This window comes from Actinia tenebrosa, unplaced genomic scaffold (genome assembly GCF_029948245.1).
Source record: "Actinia tenebrosa isolate PJP-AT-01 unplaced genomic scaffold, QUT_ActTen_1.0 PGA_scaffold6__47_contigs__length_16458017, whole genome shotgun sequence".
NCBI lineage: Eukaryota > Metazoa > Cnidaria > Anthozoa > Actiniaria > Actiniidae > Actinia > Actinia tenebrosa.
In genome coordinates this window covers 11,761,826-11,779,495 of record NW_028292583.1, presented here as the reverse complement: position 1 = coordinate 11,779,495, position 17,670 = coordinate 11,761,826, and the positions used below count along the sequence as shown (strand labels likewise).

Genomic DNA, 17,670 nt, shown 5'->3' with positions numbered 1-17,670 from the left:
ATAAAAGATTATGTAACTTATAATATATAGCTTATTCTTTGCACTTCAATGGAATATTTTCGAAAAATATGCTGTTCATATGTATAATCCCCTTTTATATTTTTGTTCATGATTATCTTCAGGTTATCTTTGAAGTTTGAAGAGTTTAAATGCACTGATATCCACCACAAAGATTGTGTTTTTACTGACTTGGTTCGGGACGAGCTAGTTTCTTCGTTTGGTAATGTCAGCTACAATGAACAAGGATTTACAGTAAGTAACGTTTTCAAGCGATCAGTACGAAAACGAAAAGGAAAAGGACGAAAAAGTATATACTGTGGAGTTCGAATAAAGGATACTAGTAAATCAAAACAAGAATTGGAAGACAGAATCGAAGATATCACGAAAGTGCACGAAAGAGAAATCAAAAAAAGGAAATTTGCAGAACATGTTGCTAATAATTACTACGAAGAATGGAAAGCTGAGCGAAAGGCAAAGGACAAAGCTCTTGAAAAACTAGTTTTTATTACCACATCTCATCTCCCAGATTCTTTCTACATAAAGAATGAACTTCTTAATTTTGAATCGAATATTAATAGTATCATTGGCTCTGGTGTTTTTGGAACAGTGAAACTGTGTCAGTACAAAGGCAGCTGTGTAGCAGTTAAATGCTTGAAAACAGAAGAATCAGAGCATATCTCCAAAGAGGCTGCACTTAAAGCCATATTACATGAAGCCAAAGTAGTGCTCAACTTGAAAAGTCATGAAAGCATTCCTACACTTCTTGGTGTCAGTGTTGATGAGAAGCCATTTAAAATTGTCATGCAGTTTTATGGTATTCAAGGTCAATCCATCTCATTGCTGTCACTATGCAAATGTGATGACAAATTGATGTTAAGTGAGGAACAGTGGCATACTCTTTTATATCGTCTTGCTAAAGCAGTTGATCATGTTCACAACTGTGGTTATATACATAATGACATTAAAACTGACAATGTCGTTTTGTATGAAAACAACTGTCAATTTTTGCCAGTTTTGATTGATTTTGGAAAGAGTTGTAAACGAGAACAAGGAAGTGCAAAGCACCTTAAAACTGAAGAACAAAATATATATCTACAGCGGCACAAGCACATTGCCCCAGAAATTGTTAATGGAAGCCATAAGCAGTCAATTTACAGTGATATATACTCTTTTGGTTATTTAGTGTATAACATATACAAAACCACATGCAAGACTTCATTCAAACTGAAGAGAATAGCCAAAGAATGCTATAAAGTAAAGGGATGGAATTATCGTGCTTCATTTGCCAAGGTTTTCTTGATACTGGAGTCATAAAATATAATGTAAATTTAAAAGATGTATTAAGTTTTGGCTGTTGTTTTAGGTGTGGAAGAACCAATCCTATGAGATCTGAAGCTGAGTTGCATTAGAAAGTAGTGAGTGCTTTTATCATGCACTACACCACCCAATGCTTCCCTGGCTAAAAAATACCTCTCAAATCCTATTACACCTGGGTCACATGTAGGGCCGCTACTAAGAATTTCCTAAAAAATACCACCAAACAATTAAGTCCTTGAACATAACAGTAGACTGTCAACAACCCTTCTTTACTCAATTTTTAACTTTTAACTTGTTCCTTCAAACTGCTGAGACTGTTTTTCCTTTGTTGTGCACAACTTAGGTAATGGAGACTAGGAAAAGAGGGACTGGACAACACCCTCCAATTTGAAAGTTAAGACATGAAAAGAATATTTTTGATGCTTTTCTCATAATTATATTTTTTCAGCTATATAATATAAATATCGAGCAGATATTAAGTGGGGGCTTGTTGGTGCTCCAATGATTTTAAATGTTGGTTGTTATTAGCTTTATTGAACAGTATGTTGCAACCATTATCGTTGAAGTGCAACCCTCAAAGTTTGAAGTGTCGTTCGCTGACTAGTTTCAACAACAGTCAATCATTGAACTGAAATTAAAAATAAACAATACATTCCTTGCTTGATACAAAATATGAAACTGAATTAATAATTTTAGAATAATATTATTTTTTAATAAAAATGATAACAATAATAAAAACTTTAGAATATTAGAAGAAAAATTAAAATCTCCCTCAGAATGAGAATTTATTGTTGCTTTTCAATTTCAGTTATTGAATTCACGGTCGGTGAAATGCTAGTCGGCGCGAATGGCACTTGAAATTTAAGGGTCACACTTCAAAGATAATGGTTATAATACTGTAGATTACACAATCATATGTTTACAAAGTTTGAATTGGGCTAGTCAGACATCACAGACTGAACACATATTGATTGCTAATAAACTATATTGGAATACTGTTGATAGTACTAAATTTTTCCAGTGTTATAAAAATTTGTTAGTTCTTTCTAATGGTGATGCTTGTTTTTTTGGTATAATAATGACGACTATTGATTAAGCTCCTATCAATGTCAGATATGGTCTAGCAATTCGAGTACAAAAATATGAAGAGAAAAAAGAAGAACATTAGGAAAGTGTCTAAACTGTTCTTATACCTTTCAGAATAATGAATAATTAATTCAAAGTATATGTCTTTTCCAAGCTATAATATCAAATACCTTCATTTCTGCTGCTCAAAACAGCCTGAAACTGGCAGAAAGGGAGACATTGTTGTGTTCTCCTCTAATATGAATATTTCAAAACTGAATGGTACATCACACCAAGTACTCTATTCTTAGGTGTTATAATGAACCCCTTTATGCCAAGTCAAAGCAATTCAATATGAAGGAAAAGAAAAAAAATTAAATCTCATGACATTTGGAACTCTATTGTTTTGTCCCCCACAATAAGCTTCCCCCCAAAGTGCTGCATTGGATCTATTGACATTAGGCATGATTTTTTTATGAACCCTCAAAATCTCACCTGCACATGTCCTCCCCAGTAGTAAAATAAACTGCCCCTTATGTTTAAATTTAATGGTAACTAAAACAAGATATGAAAATATCAGCATTGCAATTTGCGTGGCAAGGGGCAAACAACTAAAACATTTTCATTATTAAGCACCTGAATCGCAGGTACAAATTTAGCATGAATTCTTTGCAATGGTATAAAATCTGCAGGGCCTTCTATTTCATAGTGGTTATTGCACCACACTTGCAATGGTGCTCCCAAAGCATCTCTTCTTGGGTGTACTTGGAACCATCTGACTTCAGCCAAGATACAGGTTTCCATACAACCATCGACCTCTACATTCTGTCTTATAAAGTGTGTTACTACTCCAGGTCGGACTTTAGTACCAGAGGTATCTATCCTTCCATTTACTCCACACCATGCTGCTAAAATAAACCCAGACCTGCTCTTTCTTGTTCCACTTGACCCAAATAGCTCACCAGCTACATTTATACCAGAAATCCTTTCACAATGGACTGTGATAGAAGATTCATTCACTTTATCTAGAAATGTGCTGTAGGATTTTTTGAGATAAGGAAGAGAGTGTATGTCAATACTGTGTTTAAACATGGGTGGCAAGCAAGTGATATGTTGTTTCTGTTGTACAATTGTCCAAGATAATCCCTTCCTTACTGGGCCAAGTGAAAGAAGACTTTCCTCAATGATCAAACTTGAGGAGTTACCACATGTTGCTGAATAGAGAGTTCCTGTATTAATGGGATTCATTTTACTCATAATTGGTTTGAAGAGATCACTGTATAATGCTGGTAGTGGTATGGCTTTCACAAATTGTTCAGATAAAAACTTCCTCATTATCTGGATTTCAACGGATCGCTGATTGGTCGAAAATTCTCCAAGAATACCATTATATCTTTCAAAACTAAAAAGCCAAAATGAATATACTGGACCATAGTCTAATATGCACTGAAGTATATGTGTATGTAAATGCATATTAGGAGTTACCTTGTCCTTACCATACAACTTTTCATATTCTGTGCAAAAATTCATGAGGTAGAGGTGTCCCAATTTTGTTTTGGTTTCAGTTATGACAGGAGTACACAAAATGCTACAAGCTAAAACAAAATGCCGCCACACTTCTAAATCATCCTCAGGCAAAACATCCCAAAGAGCAAAGATGGAGTAAATGATTGTCCATGCTTTCCATTGATCTGCTGTAAAACCACCATAGCTGTTGAGAATTTTCTTGGGTATGTTGCCCACCACATACATTTCCTTATAAAAAAGGTCAATTTTAAAAATTCATAACTTCATCCGTATTTATTGGATTTCCTTCAAAATTTCAAAATTTACTAATTTTAGGATGCTCTTTCCAGCTATGATATTTTGATGACCAGAGAAGCAATATTTGAAATGTCACGCAAGGTGTGCAAAATCCCCATTGATTTTGTTATTATTGAAAGTGGACTTTTAGTAACTGGGTTTTATAAATTCTCTTATATAATTGTATCTTTCAGCTTTGACTCCAAAGAAAATGCATCTGTGAATGATGCCATTTCAAGAGGTGTTCAAAGCACAGAGAAAAACTATCCATCAGCACAGTTAAGAGGTTTGTTTGATTTCATTGGGGGGGGGGGGGGGGGGGGGGGGAGGCTGGTGTTGCATTTTCTGACTAGCATGTGCTGCTACAGAACTGTCTCAAGCATGTAATTTAAATTTAGATTACTTATAACTCCCTTGCCACAAGAGGTTTTCACTGGTTTCTTTAGATACCTCCTTCAAAACCAGTGCTGTTCAAGCAAACCCCACAGAAAGAGCACCTTTCAGGGATTGAGTAATCTCCAGTGATTCCTTTTGGATTTCAGCTGCAATAAGGACACATTTTAAAACAAAAAAACGGAGGTACGGAATGGAGAAAAAGAAGCTTTCACAGCAATATTTAAAGGCCCAAAGAACACGAAGCAGACTCAACACAGTAAGTGTATCTGCTTAGTTCATGCTTGACACATTTTTCATGGAGTTTTATCCTGGATAATTGCAAATTCAAGGTTTTATATATATTGTCCCTGATTTAGAGTGAATCCATTAAACCTTTGCAAAAGATATCAGACTGCTGACACTAATCATTTTCTTTTGTGTCTATTTGACTATGACACTATTTTTTTTATGGGTGTAATGTCTTCAGTCTATATAACTAGATATGCAGGGTTTCCACTGTCAGGGAAAAGTCAGTGAAATCCAAAAAAAAATTGTTCAAAGTCAGGTAAATTTGACTCTGATAAGTGAATTTTTGCATTTTACCCAAAGTCAGTGAAAAGTCAGGAATTTCATGAAATCATTTTAAATTGAGAATTTTTAGTTGGGCTTCCTTTGGTCTAGCTACCATAAGAAGATATTAATTACGGTATATTATTTTTCATAAAATAAGTGTCCACTGTGGTCATTGAAAAATGGTCTTTGGTCAGAGAAAAGTCAGGAAATTATATTTTACTGGATGATCAGGAACCCTGATATGTTAGTTCACATGTGTTCCCCATCCCATCTCCCTCAGTTGATCTCTTTTAATGAAGAAAAAATGTCTTTTACCTTTCAGAAACGGCTGCAACGGCAAAAGGCTTTGAATTCTTCCACGTCCATACCAGAGGAAGAAAAGAACAGAATAAGAGTTGTTTTATCAAATGACTATATGTCATCAGAAGAATCAATGTCAGATCCATCTGATGTAGAAAATTCTTCTGGCAGTGAAGATGATGAGCCACATGAGCACTCCAAATCTAAAGTGCTCATAGTTAAAAAATTAAACTGGAGAAGCACAGAGCTCTCTAATATTTTTCATAAAATGGATAGGAGAATTGCAAAGAAAAGAACCCCAAAGGGGAAATCTATGTTGATGCAAAGGAAGCAAGGCCCAACCTCCTCCAGAAAAGCCCCAGAAAATGCCCCAGCTTGGGTCTTAAACAATGAAAATGTGGAGTGATTTTTTAAACATTTTTAAAGAAAAAATTAACAAAAGTGATTATATCATATGATATGACCTGTACAGCCCTGTTCAGATGTGGGTTTCTATATTATATATAATAGAGTCCATACTTAATGTATGACAAATTACGATGGCCAGAGAAGGAAAATATTTATATCTGTCATTTAACTGACTTGGCCTCAAGCCAAATATTTCCCTCTCTGGTTATCCCACTCAGTAAATGAGTACCTGATATTTTAATAGTATTTTTTTCCTAAAATTTAAATTTTTAAGGCATTTCAAATTTTTGAGGTTTAAAAAATGGGCTGGTTCCAATGTAGGTATTTTTATTATAATAATAATAATATTTTTTACAATTTATAAAGCGCTTATACAGTTCTGCTCTAGGCGCTGTGAAAAATAAAATACTATATAAATATTTATAAATATAATAAATATTTTATGATTTTAGAAGAATTCTGAAACTGGATTTATGTAATGAACGAAAGTTTAAACTTAGTTATGATAATACAGTTAGTTTAACATGGAATTTCATTGAGTGCTGAAACATTTTATCATAGAAGTTTAAATAAATTTTTTTCAATCCTTATCAGTTATCAATGTTATCATTTCAAATTTGAAAAAATATGATTTTTGCTGCAATACATGGCTCATCAAATCAAAGGTTAATATGAAATTTGCTGCATTATGAGGCTCATCAAATCTAAAGTGAATATGAAATTTGCTGCATTATAAGGCTTATCAAATCTAGAGTGAATATGACATTTGCTGCATTATTAGGCTCATCAAATCTGAAGTGAATATGACATTTGCTGCATTACGAGGCTCATCAAATCTAGAGTGAATATGACATTTGCTGCATTATGAGGCTCATCAAATCTGAAGTGAATATGACATTTGCTGCATTATGAGGCTCATCAAATCTGAAGTGAATATGACATTTGCTGCATTACGAGGCTCATCAAATCTAGAGTGAATATGACATTTGCTGCATTATGAGGCTCATCAAATCTGAAGTGAATATGACATTTGCTGCATTATGAGGCTCATCAAATCTGAAGTGAATATGACATTTGCTGCATTATGAGGCTCATCAAATCTGAAGTGAATATGACATTTGCTGCATTATTAGGCTCATCAAATCTGAAGTGAACATGACATTTGCTGCATTACGAGGCTCATCAAATCTAGAGTGAATATGACATTTGCTGCATTATGAGGCTCATCAAATCTGAAGTGAATATGACATTTGCTGCATTATTAGGCTCATCAAATCTGAAGTGAATATGACATTTGCTGCATTATGAGGCTCATCAAATCTGAAGTGAATATGACATTTGCTGCATTATTAGGCTCATCAAATCTGAAGTGAATATGACATTTGCTGCATTATGAGGCTCATCAAATCTGAAGTGAATATGACATTTGCTGCATTATGAGGCTCATCAAATCTGAAGTGAATATGACATTTGCTGCATTATGAGGCTCATCAAATCTGAAGTGAATATGACATTTGCTACATATTTCTATGGATGTTAAATATAGTGCTAATATATTATTTCCCTCACATTTTCTCCCTAAGGGAAATGTGTAGCAAATGTGGTATTCACCATCTTCACAACCTATAGCAAATATAAAGTGAACATCGTATTTGCACTGTCGCAAATATGGGCAAATACAAGCAAATATGGTATTTGCTTAATATTTACATCATATTAATCCTATAGTGAATCCGATATTTCATGCAGTGTATATGACACACCGGACGTGGCGCGCTGACAAGCCATAGCCGCGCTTCGAAGTCCCATGGGTAGCACGACATCAAAATACAATAAGTCATACCATCGAAATCCTAATAAAGGATAATCTCTAGGATCTATTGGGAATTGACGATAAGCCTTCCTTAGAACACGTTTGTAGATGAGACATCCTGGTCCAGATTGTTGTATTAGCTCCGCTATTGTATCAACCGAGGGATATGTCAGCAAACAAGGTTCCCCGTCATAGGTATCAATAGGAATGCCCGTATTAACCGATGCCCGTAAGGGCCAACTGAGATCCAGAATTATTCTCCTGTCATCGCTATCTGTTTTTGGAACTGAGTTTAAAGGCGAAACCATAACTTGTCCATTATTGAACGGACATGAAAGAAACGGACCTGCTACTGTTCCCTTAATTAACTGCTGTTGTAAATAGCGAGTTACTTCGATGTCAAATAACAAGGCGCCGTTGTGATTTCGCTTATCGCCCACCGGAAATTCGAAATTTGAGTAATCATAGTTAACTGGCCATCCAAATTCCAATAGGTCACAGATAACAGAGTCATGATAATTACGCAAAAATAATCTCCAAGTGGACATTGATAAATTAGACGGCACTGGTATCCGTGCTCCCCTGTAATTAGGAACCGAGAATTGCGATACGCGCTCATGAAGACGTACAAAATTACAACCTTTTGTCGACTTTTCACGTGAGACTCTTTCCTGAATGAGTACATTGTTAATATCCTGTAAGAGGTCCTGTGTTGATATATCCTGTAATCTATCATCTTGCAAGAAATTGTCCTGAAATACATTGTCCTGAAATACGTTGTCCTGAACTGAATTGTCCTGAACTGAATCGTCCTGAAATGAATTCACGTTATCAATGTTGTCCTGAAATGAATTGTCCTGAAATAAGTTGTCCTGAAATAATTTGTCCTGTTGTTCAATTCGAACGTCCCGTTCATAAAGTTGAATGAGTCATCCAGGAAAAGATTTTCCCGTAGGCAGGGGACCTGCCGCTTCAGCTGCGAACAACGGGCATTCCGCTGAATACTCGGAGTGCTTTTCAATCTTTTTGTTTGATGTCCAACACTTAGCACATATGTGTTGAACCCACTTTTGAACTCCCTTTATCATCCCGTAGTGGTCCTTGTTGTGTTGGCATTTACTTTTGTTGAAGTCTCTACAAAAGAGAACACTTCCCGTCTTGACATCGCGATTTGTTTTGGGTCGAGCTTTGACTTTTCCAATCAGAGCTTGTTGCTCCATGTGCGAGAAGAGTCGCTCCATGTGAGAGACCCTCGTTCGATCTCTAACAATACAGTGCCATGAAAGTCGCGCACTGCACTCCATTCGTAATTGAGTGGCCAGGTACATCAGTCGGGTTAGATGTTGAAGCCTAGCTTTACTTTCTAACGATGATGTTTGTCGAAGACTCATGATAGTAGTAAACCCAGCCACAAATTCTTCAATTGTCAGGTCGTCATACCCGACATCCTTGCTGACGTAACTCAGTGATAATTCACTGTGTGGCCATATTTGTGGGTTCACCACGCGAGTGGTGATCCGCGCTGTTTTTCCCGACTTAAGTTTATGTGCTCTCTTACCTGACGATTTCTTCTTCCTCCAGCCTTCGTCGTTGAATTCGTCGTCCGACGAATTTGACTGAGAACTTTCGTTTGAAATATCTGCTCCAAACTTTCGCAAGTTCTTGTCGGCTGCTCGAGAAAGCTCCTCCATTTGTCTAAGATCGTCAAGCCCTATGTTTGAAGCAAAATGCTTGCGCGCTTTTCTAGAACTTGACCTTTCTTTCTTATCTTTTCTCGGGAGCTTTGGTGGCGTTTCCTTTACTAAGGCCGCTAACCTCTTATTATCAATTTGCACCCGTTGCATCTCTTCGGTTATATGTCTCAGTAGGGCAGACTGATCCATCTCCGGTTTGAGCCTTTCTTTGGTTTGTTTGTCGAGCCCTGAGGGTTTGGAAGTCCTTCAGACCCCGCACGTGGACTGCTTATTTGTTGTAGGCCTTCAAATCCTTGGCTATCAAGAGCCGCTTTGTCAATGGGTTTTCTAGATCGCCTTTCCATTTGGGAAAATTAAAATTAAAATATGTCCGCACCGAAGGCTAAGATATACAACTGAGGCTACACACGAGGTTGAATGTAACCCTATACAAACCGACTATACTTAAGACCGGAAATGACGAACCGTTCGGTCTGGGTAGAATTAAATATTTTGACGTGGCTCAAAATAGGCCCATTATGTAAATGTCAATCTACCTCTACTCCACAAACATCAACTGTTTTTGGTAAATCTTCTGGTGTTATGTAATAATTTAAACTCAAATTATGAAATAATTGTTCGCCCCCATCTATAACACTGGATTGCAATAGCTACATGGTTTCATAATTGAATAGCAAATAGGATAAATCGCTATAATATAATTTCAAATTTCACATTCCGGCTGCGTTACCAACGTGGTTGGTCCTTGTGGTGTAGTGTTTAAGACATCGGACTGGAATACCGAAGACGTGGGTTCGATTCCCACCAAGGGCATTTGATATGTTTCTCTTATTCTCTCTATTTTATTACACTCACCCAACGCATAATTTATTAGTACTGTACTATGTCTATACTTTGCGTACATATTTACGGTGTTCAACTTACCTATAGAGAAAAAATATCGCTCTGGGATCCTCATGAGTACCCTTCATTTCATATTCCGGCTACGTTACCAGTGTGGTTGGTCTTTGTGGTGTAGTGGTTAACACATCGTACTTGAATACCAAAGACGTGGGTTCGATTCCCGGCAAGGGCATTAATATTCTTTTTGAAAAAAAAAGCTGTCTCAGAGTTATGAATTTCTTCGCTTACTGTTTTGCATTTGACCTTGGCACTTGTGGCAATAGAATTCTTCCTCTTCACTGTAAATCTTCAGTACTCCTGACTCGGTTTCAAGGACTTCTATCTAAATTTCTTGTACATAATTACACTTATTAAACTCATTAATAATTTCATGAGGAAAACACAATGTTTAATGCTCGTCCATACTTTTTTGCCACTTCTTGAAATAAATAGAAATAGGAAGTTGTAAAACTGTTAATAGTGATATTGATGATGATCGGATAGCTTAACTTATTCTTGAAATACAATTGAAGGTCATAAGTTTAATCATAATTCGTAAAAGAGCAAAGCGCACAGGCAGAGGATTAACAGAAAAATGTGAAATATCTTTCAAGTTATCCAAATCAGACTTTGTGGGCATAGTATCAACAATTATTGAAGGGTTTACATTGCTTCTCGTGGCAAGAATTATGTCCATCAAGTCAAAGAACTTCCACGGCTTTTGGCTGGAAGCACCAGTCTTTCTTTTCTTTTTATCCTTTAATTCCTTTTACTTTTGTCGCAGGGTTTCAATTTATTGATAAGCCCTTTAGGCCAAACTGCTTAAAATGCTTTGCTTCCATCTGAAGCTATACATGGGTAACAGCTTCTGGGAAATCATTAACATAAATAGAAAACAGTCTTGGGCCAAGTATGGTTCCTGAGGTACACCATATTTTATTATTCTAGACTCAGACTTTTCCCTTCATAACTGTACAAATTGGTGGCTTCCAGAAAAGTAGTCAGTAAATCAGGACAGCAAGTTTCCTGATACTCCCATTGCTTTAAGCTTTTCCTGTAGAATGGAATGGTTGACAGAGTCAAAAGCTTTTCTAAAATCAATTAAAAGCACACCTACTTTTAACCTCTGGTCCAAAGCCTCTTTCTAGGTTTCTGTTAGATGGAGTAGGAGACCCTCTGTTGAGTAGTTTTTGCGGAATCCCCACTGATTGACTTAACAGACTTTGGGAATCTATATGATTGTCCAGAGTGGGTGGTATCGTCGTGTACGGGTTAACCATCTACGTCATTTTCGGAGCACCGATGGGTTAACCATTACGTTATATTCGGGCAACCATCGGAACAAACTACTATTCGTGTCCTCTACTACTCTTTTCTACCTCCACTGCCGGAAGTCGAGTAGTCTAATGTTCGCCTACTTCACTTTTTTTCCAAAATCCCTGTGACACTGTGACACTGCTGGAAGTCGAGTAGTCTAATGTTCGCGTACTTCACTTTTTTCCAAAATCTCTGTGACACTGTGACACTGCCGGAAGTCAAGTAGTCTAATGTTCGCGTACTTCACTTTTTTCCAAAATCTCTGTGACACTGTGACACTGCCGGAAGTCGAGTAGTCTAATGTTCGCGTACTTCACTTTTTTCCAAAATCCCTGTGACACTGTGACACTGCCGGAAGTCGAGTAGTCTAATGTTTGCGTACTTCACTTTTTTCCAAAATCCCTGTGACACTGTGACACTGCCGGAAGTCGAGTAGTCTTCCAAACAGGGATCCCAATCAGTATACATTATTGGTCACGTGCTGAGTGAATTTTCCGCCATCTTGAAATTTGAAATGTGCTATCATCCATGTGCTTATATTTTAGGAAAGAATGAAAGTTATACTTCCACAGGTAAAGAAATATTTATTGGAGGTAACGAATGCATACGAGCGATGCCCACATGGTCCTGAAGTCATCAAGCCACCGCCAGTATTGCCATCGAATGCAGAACCGCCATCTCCAGCAGATTATTTGTTACCTCCTGTGATCGTTTGGGATCCCTTATTACAATTTCGAAATATCCTTTCTGGGAATTTGTTTTGCCCAAAAAGTTGTCATGCCACCGACTCTGTTCCTCTTAAAGCAGGTAAATGGAAAAACTGTGTCGGAAGTAGGAATGAACCAAGGAAAATCTACGGTAAAGACGAGATTGTTTTGCTAGTGAGTCGTGTGTATACCTGTAGTGATGGACACGAACTGATTGCACATGATCCACTTGTAATGGACAACATCCCTCCTGAATGTTTACAATTTTTCTATCCCACAAAAGCGGGATTACCACGGAACTTTCACGTGCCGTTACCGTTTTGGCAAATGCAGGACTGAACTTTACAGAAATTGAACGTAACATTGCTCAAGAGTATTATGATGCTCACTGGTTAAGGGAAAGTAAGTTTAGTAGACAAGTAGAATGCTATGTGACTCAAGAACACGGCAACGGTAAGAATAGTAAAGATGTTGACATAGATGCATTCCCAAAATGTGAAAATTGGGTAGAACTCCCATCAGATGACATCATCATTGGGTGCTTCATTCTGCATTACGAAGAGAACAAAATATTTTATGCGAAAAGAATGTGTGACTTGTCTGCTGTTCATATTAGTGCAGATCACACCTTTAAAGTAGCAGCAAACATTGGCATTAAATTACCAGACAATAAATGGGTAACACAATATGATTCTTTATTTTGTGTGCTAAATGAGAAAGGTCAAGTTTTTGCCTGGCAGTTGACTAAAGGAACATCCTTTGACCATGTAGATAGTATTTTAAAGGCACTTAAGATTAGACTTGATAATCAAATTCAATTTTAGACGCCATTATGTTGACAACTGTTGTCACGTCCGAGGAAAGTTGGAGAGAGTTTTTGGAACTAATATACCTGTCAAGTTGGATCTATTTCATGCAATCGCAAGAATTACCCAGAAAATGTCTAAAAAGGCAAATCATTATATGAATAGGTCTTGCATTACTGATTTTGGAAATGTCTTTCGTGGAGACACTGATAAAGAGGAAGAAAGGAAAGAAAAAAACACCATCTCCACAACAGATCTCTGAAAATTTGAATGCTTTCATCAAGAGATGGGCTAACGTGAAGCATGGTGAAGATGAGAAAGTTCTTACTTCTGCAGTGCTCCACGAAATAGAGTGCCTAAAGAAACACATCCAAAGTGGCTGCTTGTCAGACATTCCTCCTGGAGCAGGTTCAGAAAGGAATGAAAATCTACACAGGAACTTGAAACATATAGTATCTAGAAGCAGACTAGGTGTCAACATCAGCTCTTGCATTGCTCACATGCTCTTTTATCAGTGGAATGAAAGGAAAGAGAACAAATTTGTTAAAGGAGTCAATCCCCCCGATATCATATTATGCTAATCCCACCATTCGTTGCAATCCTCCAGTTGAAAGTTTTGGAATCGTGTCATCCGCACATTTCAGGGGTACAGTGGGCCAGGGGATTTTGGATGGTCTTGAAGCACATACAGATATATTAAAATGCATCGTGTCCTTCAGTCTACAGCGGTTCAGATATTTCACAACCTTTGAAGCAAGTGTTAACAAAATGTCTCAACTATATGCTAGTAAAAGAGGAGATCACAACTATGAATAATTCAAGATCAATCAACACCCGTTTGATTCATTTGATGCCATGTACACTGACCCTATTCAGCAATCACAAATATCCCATGGTTAAAGACCCACAGGAAAGCAGATGTTCCCTGGAGAGGCTGTTATCAGAGTTCAACCTTAAGCTTCATGGACATCCTGCAAATCTACAACAAGAAGACAGCTTCTTTTTCTCAGTAATAACTAGTATCAAGTCACTGATTGATAAGCTTCCAAATCCTAGTGAGGAATATGATGAAGTTCAAGCAAAACTTCTCAGCACTAACTTCATTACAAATCCTGACAAGATGATGATGAGTATAAAACAATTACGGCTTGAAGTAAGTAAGGAATGGGCACACCAATTCTTCAGAGTATCAGAAGTTATTGATAACATCAGAACTGAACTTTACAGAAGAGACACAAAACTTCACAAGGAATGGCTATTTCATTGGTAAGTATTTTTTTCTTTAATAACAGCTAATTGTTGCCTTTTTTACTCATACCATTTCTTTCTTATTCTTGCCTTCTGCCTTCTGCCTTCTTTCCTTTTCTGTTTCTTTTTGCTAATGATTGCTCCAAGTGGATATTGTATTCTAAGGGACTGGTCTAAAGTCCAGTAAAAATAAGGGAGTGGCTCACTGGTTTCATGCATTCAGAAAGGGGATGCATGGTCTAAGAAACACTATTCACAGTAAAGGCCTGGAGCATTACAGTAAATGTATAAATCATAAATTAAAAGTGGACCATTCCATATTTTAATTGAAAAATGGGGAATGAGCCATGCAACATCATTGCAAAATAAGAAGGTGGGGTCACAATAAAACCAGCCTTTAAGAAAAAACTTCTTTCTTGGCCATTTTTTTTTTTTTTCAATGGTACCTTGAAACCAGTCCTTACCAATAAATATTCTTTTTCAGGTGGAACTGGGCAATCTACTAGCTATTGCTTGTGCAAAGATACTTCAGATCAGCTTTGTGATCTTTTCTTCCTTAGAGCACCTTCCCATTATTCCAGTGTTCCTGCTGGGCCAGCAATCACAAGCAGATGTGTTTTACTTGGATATGATGTTGTAAGTAGTACCTACTACAGTCTAGAAAAAGAGTTGCATTAAAGTGGTAGTGTTTCGTCAGATGTACCATCTACCTCTCACACATCGCCTAAGTGACATTGGAAGCCAACACTGTAATTGTGGTAGAGGGGCAGCGAAGAAAGATGTAGAACGTAAATTTTGTAAACAGACTGTGGTGGGCTACCTTCAAGATGTTTATGCTACATCAACATGAAAGGCTGCAATCACAGATGTCGCTGTAGCAACTGTGATAATCCATATGGTTCATCACAGAATGCTAAAGCTATTTATCCTTTAACAAGAGTAAGGAACGCTTCCAAACTTAAAGGCCACAAGAACCAAAGTGATGTCAAGTTTCTTTTGGAAAGTAAGATAACCCCCCTCCTTGGATGGAATGATTTTGAAAGTATGCTGTTTGACTGCATGGTGGACCACATGATAGCTGAGGGGATTGAGATTGGAGCCCATACTTGCCTTTCCAATTACAATGAACTGCGCAAGATGTCATATGAAGAGGGTATCAAAAGTATTTTCCAAGAATATCAATCAGATACAAGGGAAATTAATGCACGTTAGGAAATGTGCATCTGTTTTTGAGGCCATGTATAAAGAAGCAAATTGCATTGAACTGGTTTGAAAAATGAACAAAAACCTTGACATTTTGATGGCTACTTAAACTTGCCAATGTCAGATGTTACTGAATACATTACAACAGACATTGTCACAAGAGGGAATCACAGATCTTGTGCCTAAACGTCTACACAAATTTATTTACAAGTTTTATTTACCTTCCCATTTACGAGGCAATATTTATATTCTCGATACCGTACAGTCTTGGTCAGGTAATTTCAACTCACATTTCAATAACATTTTTTTCAAATGAATGTATGGATGAGTTTATCACATGTACAAATTCAGTTTAGTATGATTTGCATTACCATATTTTACATCCCAATATTCCAAGACTATAACGTTTTTTTCAACAGAGCTTAAGGTTCAAGCTAAATACTGTTGTTTTCTATGACCACAGACTCATTTGCACAGGCTTAGCCTAACCTATGGCTCAGCTATTCACAGATAACAGATAATAGTAAACGTCTGTGGGTTTCCAAAATATTAGTGCTGTTCAACTTGTACATTCTTTTCATTGCTGTTAACTTAACAATTGATTTGCTATTAAAGAAGGCTTAATCCTGTGCAAATAACTCAGCCTACTGTTGATGGCCATTAATTGGATGATAATAAAACTATTTCAATAAAAGAAATGTATATTACATTTCATGAATTTTTAGCAAGACAAAACAAAACAAAATTAATAGCATGCTTTATCTTAAATAAAATTTCTTTTGATGAATAAATGATGTTTATTATATAGATATCGAGGAAAATACCAGGTTTTTCTCTAGTGTCGAAAACTTAATATCTTTCACCAGTGGAAGATACCATATCTTTCACACGTGAAGATATCGCTGTTGAATCGGCTTAATGCTATTTAAAATTTTTTAAGCTTTTGTTTTATTTCAGTTTCATCGATATCTTTATGATAAACAGAACATTACATAGGTGCACGGAGGTACGAATTTTATCTTCTCATGTTCAATTGATATCTCATGAGTCAGCGCAGCGAACGAAGATTAAAATTCGTATCTCTGTGCGCCCATGTAATATCCTCTATACATCCAAGCTCAGAAGGCCTATCAAGCTGGATAACGAACAAAACCATTGGGACATGTATTTACAGTTTATCGATTAATAGCCATGAAAATTCATTGTTACTAAATAAAACGATCATAATAGCCCATTTCTTTGATGAAGAAATCATTAACCTTAGAAAATGAAGGTATGCAATGTGAAAGCATATATCCAAATTTAGATCGTATATGGTACCAATGGTCTATGCAGCTGGATAATGAACAAAAACGTAAGTTACCTAAGAAATGTATTTACAACTGATCCATGTCCATATTCATAAAAGTCAGTGGTTTAAAAAAGTGTTGGAGTGACTGGAAAGATCTTGCTTACTTCCAACTGTGTTGTGGGGCATAACAAAAGGGTTGGACCACGATTGTCAGACGGAGGAATTCCTCTTTCTGAACCAGTGGTATAAGGAAATGATTTGGTTGTCATACCATATAGCGCTAAATATAGCTCATTTACATGGAGGGGGGTTGCTGAAAAAGGCAATGAGATCAACATGACCTCCCCAAGCTTTTCCTTTTCAAAGCTAGCTTTTTCATGGATGCCATTCCAGCTGCTGTGCTTGTAGTGTCGTCTGCACATCATCCGTGTGGTACAAAAGGGACCCTGCGCTTGTAGTATTTTCTGGCTGTACCAAATGAGTCAGGTGTTCTTCAATTGCTGACAATCTTAAAGGAAGAGACAGAGAACATCTTTGTGTAAGACTGTTTTGTGTGTTTTCTAAAATTAATGCATGTTAATCAGGGGAATGGGAGAGATACATGCCGAGAATGGAGGCTGTAAGCAAACATTCAAGGTATAGTACTTCTTTTTATTTTAGAGCTAATAAGAATTGAGTTTGGATCATATTTGGTTCATTATAGGTTCGAAGCAACAAAGACCATAGAAAAGTCACTCCGATTTAGTAAATACCTAGTTTCTTTATTTGAAATACCCATTGATGCTGATAATGTTCAAATTTAGAATTATGAACACGCCAATGGTAGTTAGAAACATCTAACATTGTTCTCAGTACAATTCAATTCGTA

General features: G+C 36.8%; 1 protein-coding gene across 2 annotated transcripts; it reads left to right on the top strand.

Moving 5' to 3' along the window:
- Positions 1-81: 81 nt before the first annotated feature.
- On the top strand, positions 82-5,916 carry LOC148906087 (uncharacterized). 2 transcript variants are annotated; one of them, XR_016121589.1, is made up of 4 exons: positions 82-4,287; positions 4,380-4,471; positions 4,728-4,837; positions 5,456-5,916. XR_016121589.1 is itself a non-coding variant. In XM_089039347.1 (3 exons), the coding sequence occupies exons 1-3, from the start codon at positions 4,252-4,254 to the stop codon at positions 5,837-5,839; spliced, it is 714 nt and encodes a 237-aa protein (XP_088895473.1). In that variant the 5' UTR covers positions 83-4,251; the 3' UTR covers positions 5,840-5,916. The 2 variants fall into 2 exon arrangements, 1 of the variants encoding a protein (XP_088895473.1); XM_089039347.1 differs by having other exon boundaries at positions 83-4,471.
- Positions 5,917-17,670: the final 11,754 nt, after the last annotated feature.